We start from the raw sequence: 10,581 nt of genomic DNA on the forward strand, positions 1-10,581 counted from the left end.
GGATGCTAATGCTATTGGCTTTCCCTCTTGTATCAGGGCTGCTCCCAGTCCTTTTATAGAAGCATTTACTTGCAGAGTGACAGGTTTCTTTCAGTCATAGTATGACAGACTTGTCTCCTTGCAGGTGTGACTCTGACCACTGGTACTCTATATCTTCTTTCATGAGCACCTGCAGATTTGCTGTGTGTTCCAACATACACTGTATGAAGGAGTCCATGCATTGGATTAAGCCAAGGAAACTTCTCAACTCTCTCTTGTCTCTTGTGGCTTCCATCCCATAGATAGCTGAGATTCTTTCAGGGCTCGGCTTGACTCCATCAGGTGTGTACTCCATTCCGAAGAACTGGTATGGTTTGTTCCCCGCTTTTCTGGTTCATGATCTTTTGATATGCAACATATATCTGGATATCGTCAGCGATGCTGACTGCTCCTTTATGTCCTCAGTATGTCTCTTCTACTGTCTGTTGGAACACATCCTCTCTCACTTTAGAGCCAAAAGGAAGATGCAGGAATTTTTGGTGTCCAGAGGGTGTGTTGAATGTTGTCAACAATAAAGATTCTGCGTCTAGATTCAGGTTCCAATAGCGATTTCTGGGATCAAGCTTGCTGAAAACATTTACTCCTGCCAGTGCTGGTGTGATCTCTTTCAGTGTTGGAATAGAGTAGTGATTCCTCTTTATTGCTTGATTAAGATCTTTGGGATTCAGACAAATTCTTAGCTGTCCATTTGGCTTCTCTCTCACCACGATGGAATTTATCTGATCAATAGGCTGTGTGACTCTGGCGATCACCTTCTTTTCTTCCATCTCTTGGAGCTCTCTCTTAAGCTTTTCTTTTAGTTCTATTGGTATTTTATATGGGGATGAATCACTGGTTTCATTGCTAGGTCAATATTAATATGATACTCAAAATTTTCAAAGCATCCAACCGTCTCATCAAAACACTCAGGGTACATTTGTATCAGATCTTCTTTGCTTCTGATTGGAGGGTGCTTTTCAATGGGTGTGCTATCTTCAATCCTCAGAGTCGCCTCCTTCACCTCATGGTTTACTGAGATAATCTGCAGCTCTTCACAACTGCTCAACCCCAGGATAGCTGGACCATCTGTTTCAGTGACATAGAATATACAGTTAACATCTTTTCCTTTGTGTGTCCCTCTGGTTTGGGTTATTCCTAGCTCTTGAATCTCAGTTCCCCCATATGCCATTAGCATGACATTGTTGAGTTTCAGAGCACCTTTCCTTGGATAACCATTTTCTTCCAAATTTCCCATCTCTGCCACCATATTATGTCTTCTGGTATAATCTGAGTGGAATGATGTTGTGCTGTGCTCCAGTCTCAATATTCACCTTCTGATTTATCATTGTGGGCTTATTTCTCAACCTCTTCCTGATCTGAATGGTTGTGTGAATTTCTTTTCTGTAGGAACGGTCGTATCTTGACATTTCATGCAGTTGTATGGTTCCTATGTTTCTCATGTTCTCAAACTCATTGTTGACTTCCAGGGTATGGACGTTTTGGTATCTTTTCCTACTCTTGCGCGCTGTTGCTCTGTCTCTGGTGACTCACCTACCACCTTCTTCCTTTTTTCTGCACATCTTTTCCCAGTAACTGGCCTTTCTGCAAGCTCTGCAAATTGATCTATATGCGGGACATTTCCTTCTGCCTGTGAAATCATATGATCATCCACAGATCCTGCCCATGTTTCTCTCTGTCTGGTGTGCATTCTTTGGTTGCTATTTCACTGCATTTACCCTGCTGCCTTTCTCTTGGCTTAACTGAAGGCTCATGTGCTCTGGCAGCGTCTACAGCCTGAGATATTTTGAGCTTGTCCTTTCCTATTAGAGCTTTCTGTACATCAGGATGTGCAGAACCCCAAATGAGCTGATTTATCAGTATTTTCTGGCTGCATTTTCAATCTTGTTACAAAATTGTCAATAGGCTCATCTAATTCCTGTCTGAGGCCTTGAAATTCATATCGGTACATCCGATGATTTGATTTTGGCTGGAGATAGGTGCTGAATTTTTCAAAGATTTTGTCTGGGTTTCTGCTGTCCTTTTTATTCATCTCCCAGCTACTAAACAAATTTAATCCTTTATCTCCAGCTCACAGAAGGATTATAACTGACCCTCTCTTCTTCATTCGTCCCTTTTAGAAAACTACAGAATGTCAATCTGCACTATTGTTTAAACTTCTCAAATGCCTCTACGACAAAATCATCTTCCCAGTTTATTATGGGCTGTAGCTGTGTATTCATTGCTGTGCCAGCTGACATTTAATTTTTTTGTTTTTGCATGGTTCACTCTGTTTTTCTTTCTCTCTCTGGCACTAATTTCAGCAGAAAGGTCAGAGACCTGAAAAAGTAACTCTGTGTCTCTCTTCACAGATGCTGCCTGACCTGCTGAGTATTTCCAGCACTTCCTATTTTTATTTCAGATTTCCAGCATCTGTAGTATTTTGCTTTCATTTTCCCTTCAGAATCTTACATGTTTCAATAAGATAACTTCTCATTCTTCTAAACTCCAATGAGTATAGGCCCAACTTTCCCAATCTTTCCTCATAAGGCAACCCCTTCATCGCTAGGGAACCTTCTCTGAACTGCTTCCGATGCAAGTATATCCCACCTTAAGTAAGGTGACCAAACCTGTACACAGTACACTAGGTGCAGTCTCATCAATGTCCTGTACAGTTGAGCAAGACTTCCCTACTTTTATACTCAATCCCTCTTGCAATAAAGGTCAACGTTCCATTTGCCTTCCTAATTGCTTGCTTTACTTGCATCTTAACATTTTGTGATTCATGCACAAGGATTCCCAAATCCCCCAGTACTGCAGCATACTGCAGTCTCTCTGCATTGTTAAGACCCAGTGAGAAAAAGGTCTAGGCTTCCCTTTCAGCCTTCACCTGGTGTTACTGTAACAGGGTTTAATTTTAAACACACTGTGCTTTTAGCTCCCCCTTGCTGAATCCTTGTTCACTGCTTTCCAATTATAAGGCAAAGAAACCAGCACAAACAGGTTTTCTTAGGTTTATACAAGAAAAGTTGAAATTTATGAAACTTGAGCTTAAACTCTAATTCAGTTAACGCCTACGGATACACGGTATGCCCACGCTAGCATGCATACGCGATACACACATGCAAATAGAGACAGAAAAGAGCAGAAGAAAAAAATAAAGTGGACAAGTTTGAGGCAATATCTGAAGAGTTTTTGTTATGCTTCTTCGAGCTCACTGTAGAGTCCTTGATTGTAGGTAGTTCTTGCTTTTTGTTGGGGCCCAGTATTCTTCTTAAACCTTGTTCACTGTAGGAGACTTTTCTCTCTTGGGGTTCATGTGTCTTCAGTATATTCAGAGGCATGTGAGAAAGAGATGGGAGTGGACAGGAGAGATCTTCTCAGTCCAGGAGCAGTCTTTCTGAGTTCAAACTCTCTGTGGCTAGATCAAAAGAACCTGGAACAGCCAGTTAGTCATGTGACCAGTTGGTCTAACCAGTCCTGGAATATATCACCTTAGCAGTCTCTGGAATGCTCCTCTTACACACAATACCTGGTGATCAAGGTCCATTGTGGGTTGAATGTATCAGGGAATGGTCCTTTGTCCTTCCAAGCACTGTCTGTTAATATGCAAATGTCTTTTCCAGCCACGGCTGATCTGTTTAACAAGACATTTCCTCACACCAGCAGCAGTTTAAGATCAATGTTCATGAAAAAATTAATGTACCTCATTCTTGGCAGGTGGGGGCCTAGCATGACACCATGTAAATAATATTCTGCTTTTTTATTCTTCCTGCCAACGTGGATAATCTCATACATTTTCACACATTACACTTCTTATGCCAAATTTTTGTTCATTCACTTAACCTATCTATATTATGTCTTTTTGCAGATACTTTGTGTCCTCCACACAACTTGCTTTCCTACTTCCTTGTATCATCCACAAGTTTGGCTACAATATACTCGGTCCCTTCGTCCAAGTCATTCATAAAGATCATATGTATTTGAGGCCCCAGCACTGATCCCTGTGGCACTCCACTAGTCACAGTTTGCCAACCTGAAAAAGCCCCATTTATCCCAACTCTCTGTTTCCTGTTAGTTAGCCAATCCTCTATCATGGAGGATGACCATCGACTACAGGCTGCAAAATGAGAATTTGGCCTCTTGCTACCACACAGTAGATGTTGTGGGAGGATTGGTGGCCCAGATTCCCACGTCAGCTCAAGTATTCAGTGTTTTTGACATTTTAAATGGGTTTTGGTCCATCCCAGTGAGACGGGAAGACCAGTATAAATTTGTGTCACGTTTAAAGAACAACTGTATAGCTGGATGTATCTGCTGCAAGGGTTCCATAATACCTCTATATTTTCCACCAATGTATGGCACGGGCCATCCAAGGTTTCAGCCAGCCGATCCAATTGATACAGTATGTAAATGATTTACTGCTATTTACAGAGGAAGAGGAACAACACAAGCAATTATTAGGGGAACTATTGGGATTGTTAGAGGAAGCAGGACTTAAGGTGAATCTTAGGAAGGCCCAAATAGGTCAGGAGAAAGTGCAGTTCCTGGGGCTTATCCTATCCTCTGGAGAAAAAGGAATCGATGCTGCTAAACAACAAGCGGTGCAGGATCTGCCACTACTGATGAATGCGCATGGGTTGGGATCCTTTTTTGGTTTGACAGGGTATTGCCGAGAGTTTATTGAGGACTATGCAACAGTCACCAAGTCCCTCCAGGTACTGCTGAGGAAGGGAGTAGATTGGAAGCTGGAGGAGGAACATCAGAAAGCCTTTAAAGAGACTAAACGATGTCTCCAGACAGCCTCCACTTTGGGAACAGTAGACCCCTCCCTACCCTTCCAACTGAAGTCGCAGCATTTGACGCCAGCCTTAGCGCTGTGCTGTTGCAAGAATGGAATGGGAAATTGAGACCGGTGTGGTATGTGTCCAGGGTATTAACTGAGATGGAAAGGGCCTACTCTCTTTGTGAGAGGCATCTATTAACTACCTATTGGATGGTGAAGCATTTTGAGATATTCACCGGAGAACAACTGGTCACTCTGCTCACATGTCGCATCTCTACCAGGCTGCTGCTTGAGGGAAGGATCCAGGATGGTACAGTTATTAGTGCTAAGATAGCTAGGTGGACCTTGCTGCTGTGAGTCAAGCCAGGACAACCATGAAATGTTTGTCAGAGCCCAAACTGACAGTGAACTGCTGTATACTGGGAAACAGCACACATATACAGTGGAATGAAATGGGACTCTAAGTGAGCTTTAGAGCAGTAATACACCCTAATGGTCGAGACATTTACATTGATAGATCAAGTTATGTAGAAAAGAGTGAGAGGAAGGCAGGATGTGGGATATATGATCCCGAAAGGCAAGTGGAAATGAAGCTGAAACTACCTGTGAGCATTAGTGCCTAGCAAGCAGAGCTGGCATTGCATTGTTAATATGTTACTGCACGGGATGAGTGACCCATTATATGCAGATAACTTGGTAGTCGACAGTTGTTTCATTGATTTCCAAGGAATCCGGTACAAATCTTTGAAGATTTATTCATGCCTCTGGGCTTCAGCTCTCAGGTCTCACTGTCTCAGGCTCCCTCTCTCAGATCACTCCTCGTTCTGTAAAAGACCAGAACAGCACCTCCTCCCCTCACTGCACTGAATTCCCACACTGACCAAGTTCCCGAGCAGGCCTTAGTCAAGTTTATGAAGAAAAATTGGACAGGTTGTGTCTGTATCCATTGGAGTTTAGAAGAATGAGAGGTGATTTTATTGAAACATATAAGATCCTGAGGGGACTTGACAGGGTGGATGCTGAAAGGATGTTTCCCGTTGTGGGAGAGACTAGGACTAGGGGACACAGTTTGCAAATAAGGGGTTGCCTATTTAAGATGGAGATGAGGAGAATTTTTTTCTCTCAGAGGGTTGTGAGTCTTTGGATCTCTATTCCCCAGAGAGCAGCATAGGCAAGGTCATTGAATATTTTTAAGGCAGAGGTAGATAAATTTTTGACTAACAAGGGAGTCAAAGGATATCAGGGGTAGGCTAGAAAGTGGAGTAGAGGCCACAATCAGATTAGCAATGATCTTATTAAATGGTGGCGCAGGCTCAAAATGGCCGAATGGCCTAATCCTGCTCCTAATTCGTATGTTCATAATCTCATATATACGTATGAGCTAAACTTTTTGCTACTTCATGTCGTTCAGCAAGGTGGGACTGCACTTGCCTGGTTCCATTCTTATCTATCTAATCGTAGCCAGAGTATCACTTCCAATGACTTATCTCTCCGCTCGTGCACTGTTACCTCTGGTGTCCCCCAAGAATCTATTTTTGAATCCCTTCAATTTTTCATCGACATGATGCCCAAAGATGACATCACCTGGAAACACATCAGGTTCACTTGTGTGCTGACATCACCTAGTTCTAACTCACCACTCTTGAACCTTCCACTGTTTCTAAATTGTCACACTGCTTATCCAACATCCAGTACTGAATGAGCAGCAATTTCCTCCAATCGAGTATTAAGAGAACTGGAGCCATTGTCTTTGGTCCCTGCCACAAATTCCATTCCCTGTGCACTCTTTGCAACCTTGATGTCATAGTTGGCCCTGAGATCAGCTTCTGACTACATATCTGTGCCATCACTAATACCTCCATAACATCGCTCGACTCCACCCCGTTTCAGTTTATCTGCTGCTGAATCCTTTGACTCTTCCAATGCACTCCTGTCCAGCCTCCCACATTCTATCCTCCATGAACTTGAGGCCATCCAAAGCTTTGCTGCCCGTGTTCTAATTTGCACCAGGTCCTATTTACCCATCATCCCTGTGCTCACAGATCTACATTGGCTCCCAGTTACAGCACCTCAACTTTAAAATTCTCATCCTCCTTTTCAAATCCCTTCATGGCCTCACACCTCCCTATCCCTGTAATCTCCTCCAGCTCCACAACTCTCTGAGATACCAGCACTCATCTGATTCTGGCCTCTTGAGCATCCCCAATTTTAATTGCTCCACCATTTGTTGCCATCCATCTCTTCAGCTGTCAAGATGCTAATCTCTGGAATTCCATCCCTAAACCTCTCTGCCTCTTGACCTCTCTTTAAGATGCTTCTTAAAACCTACCTCTTTCATCAGCCCTAATATCTCCTTACGCAGCTCGGTGTCTAATTTTGTTTTATAATGCTCCTATGAAGTGCCTTGGGACATTTTATTCCATTAAAGGCTGTATATAAATACAAGTTGCTGTTGTAACCATCTTCTCAACACATGCAGCACTTCCCCAAATTCAACCCCCAGTGGGATCTTGTCCTCTTTAAAAATAATCACGGGTCGGAATCATTTTGGGATCCCGACACTGCAGTTGTCAGCAACGCACATAAATGGACAGTTATTCAAATTGGCTACCTGCCACTGCAGGTGGGTAGCCCTTCTGGTGTCACCCTGTCTCTTGCAAGGACAGTTGGAGGTGGAAACCTGTCAGCCCACCGATCTGACACCTTCCTTTCCAATGTTCCTCCCAGTCCTGCCTTCAAGCATGGCTTGACAGGATTGGGAAAATTCTGCCCAAACAGAACCAGTAGAAAGTAATCAGGAACTAACCTTCAAGTTGTTGATGATTTCTTTAAGTAGCAGTGGCTGGGGTGGGGGTGTTTCCTGCTGTTGAAAACATGTTCAGCTGTGAAAGGTGAAGAGAGGGTGTTAGCGAGTGGCGTGGTGGAAATTGGCAGCATTGTTGTTAAATCAGCTGACATGCTGACTGATGTCACAATCTGCTTACTCTGCATACTGCCAGCACATGCCCCTAATACCCGCACCATTTCCCTCACCAAGATGGAGTTCTTTGTCTCTATGCCGCAAATGTACATGTGTGATGTGGACCCCATTTTAGCAGCAAAATCACATACGTAGTGCTGAAGCTGTGGGCACTACAGAGCCCCATTTTGCGGCCTATGAGTCTATGCTACATTCGTTTCCAACTTTTTCCCTCCTATAAAATAACTAATTCATAGATTGGAGCTGAGACATTGGAAAGTTATTGATTATTTTTAGTATACTACACCACTGAAAGTCTCCTTATAATTGCAATGTACAAGAATGTTTTTTCTTGTATTCTTAGGAAAATTAATGAAGCGCTTTGCCAATAACTAAATCTGAACCTTTGTTCAGATTGTTACACATAAAACCAAAACCACTGTTCAAGTAGCTTCATTCTATTTTTTTTCATTTATACTGAAACAATGGAGAAATATCTAGACTATCTCCTGGGATATGGCTCTTCCTGTATATACCAAGACACATACAAATGTGCCATTTATTATAATTGTATTGAATTGCAAGCAATGGAATCAGAACTGTCAATCTATTTTAAGCAGGTATTTGTAATAACAAATGTATCCAGTTCAAGGTAGAACTTCATAGACTTCTTTCGATTTTGGCCAGAAGCAGAGAAAGGTTTGTTATCATGGGAGGCTTGTAATAAAGCTGGTTTCTTATAATGAAGTTGACTGTAGATCTTATTTGCACATCTAAAGATAATTCATCCCTGCAAGTTATACACAAATTTTACAGGACTGTAACTAGAGAGAGCAAAGGAGTAGAGATCATCAATTATTCAGGTTCAATATCTGACTTATTAATGTATTATGCATAATTGGAGAACCAGTGAAACATTTTTCCACTTGGTAACACAAAAATTGAAAACCTAAAAGCAGTGGGTAAGATGGGAGTACCCACAAGGTAGGGAAAAACAAGATTTCCCACCATCAATACACTGTTGAGGTTAGGTTAATTGAAATTGTCAAAACTGAGATTGATAGATTTTTGTTAAGCCATGATACAGAACCAAGACGGGTAGATGGAGTTAAGATATGGTTCAGTTATGATTTAATTGAATGGTGGAATAGACTTGAGGGGTTGATACTCCAGTTCCTGTTTCATGCTTTTCCACAGTATTTGGTATTTGTTAACAATTTTTTTTCTACTTGATTATACAACCTATTATCTATGAAGTATCGTATTGAGTATGAAGAAGGTGTAGCTGGAGAAATGGGTTGATTTGAACTGTTCCCACTGGGTTGGAAACTGACTGCAATGGGTCAGCTGCCAATTTTATGGCTTACTGTTCCTTTCTGTTGATTTCAATTGTAACCAAATTTATCTTTCAAACTCCACTCAATACTCCTTTCCATTGTATTCCTGATGGGAACAGTTAAAATTAACCCCAGTACTTAAGTTATGGACACAGCCAATATTCCAACTGTTAGTGCAGCAGAATAAAAACAATGAACAAAAGAGGAAGGAATGACATGTCATGTTCAAGTATAAGTGCATGTAAAACCTAATTTACTTAAACTCCTGCTGGAAGAATTTCAGCCATGTTTATGAAGCCAAGGGAGTACAAATATACTTGATTATGTTACATTTCTTTCAATCTATATTTTTTAATGTTAGTACAAAGGCCATTTTCAGTGTAACATTCCTGTGAAGTCTACTGTGCTGAATAATATTTTAAAGATAATGGTGACCATGTTATCAATGCAATGTAATGACAACATCAAAAATACGATAGGGAAATGCTGAGAATACAGTTGGTTGCTGCATGAATCTTTGAAGGTCCAAACGCAAATAAAGTGTTTGGATGTACTGCCAGGCCAATTAAACCCAAAATAAGAAATCCTAATTGCCTCACTGCTTTTTTCACTTTATATAAATCACTTGGATCTTGGAAAACAGAGTAGCAACTAAAACTTTGCTGATGACACCAAACTTGGAGGTAAAGCAAACAGTGAGGATGATATGAACCGGCTGCAATAGGACATAGATAGGTGAGCAGAATGGGCAGAGAGGTGGCAGATGGAATTTGATACTGACAAGTGCAAGGTGATGCATTTTGGCAGAAGTAATAGGGAGAAGTAATATATACTTAATAGCACAGTTCTAAAGAGTGTGCAGAAACAAAGGGACCTGGGGATGCATGTGCATCGATTTTTGAAAGTGGCAGGACATATTGGGAGAATGGTTGGTAAAAAAATATGGAATCTTGGGCTTCATAAACAGAGGCATTGAGTACAAAAGCAGGAAAGTCATGCTGAACATTCATAAAACTCTGGTTAGGCCCCAACTGGAGTATTGTGTCCAGTTCTGGTCACCACACTTTAGGAAGGATATGAAGGTCCTTGAGAGGGTGCAGAGGAGATTTACCAGAATGGTGTTCCAAGGATGGGAGATTTTAGTTACATGGTTAGGTTAGAAAAACTGGAGTTGTTCTCCTTGCAGCAAAGGAGATTGAGGGTAGATTTAATAGAAGAGTACAAGATTATGACAGGCTTAGCTAAGTTAGTCAAGGAAAAACTGTTCCTATTAACCAATGCTACAAGGACTAGGGGACGCAGATTGAAAGTTTTGGGCAAAATATGCAGGGGTAATATGAGGAAGAACTTTTTTATGCCGCAAGTAGTAATGGTCTGCAACTTGCTGCCCACAAGGGTGGTGGAAGTGGAGACAATCAATGACTTAAAGGGGAAATTGGATGGGCACTCGAAGGAAATAGACGCAGGGCTACAGAGCTCGAGCG

The 10,581-nt window shown here is 41.7% G+C and overlaps 1 protein-coding gene across 1 annotated transcript; it reads left to right on the top strand.

Moving 5' to 3' along the window:
* Window positions 1–1,448: 1,448 nt before the first annotated feature.
* Window positions 1,449–4,925, top strand: LOC137375029 (uncharacterized). The gene is made up of 2 exons (XM_068041651.1): window positions 1,449–1,506; window positions 4,450–4,925. Exons 1-2 carry the CDS (start codon window positions 1,449–1,451, stop codon window positions 4,923–4,925), a joined length of 534 nt encoding a protein of 177 aa, XP_067897752.1.
* The last annotated feature ends 5,656 nt before the right edge of the window (window positions 4,926–10,581 follow it).

The sequence above is a fragment of the Heterodontus francisci genome, chromosome 11 (genome assembly GCF_036365525.1).
Source record: "Heterodontus francisci isolate sHetFra1 chromosome 11, sHetFra1.hap1, whole genome shotgun sequence".
NCBI lineage: Eukaryota > Metazoa > Chordata > Chondrichthyes > Heterodontiformes > Heterodontidae > Heterodontus > Heterodontus francisci.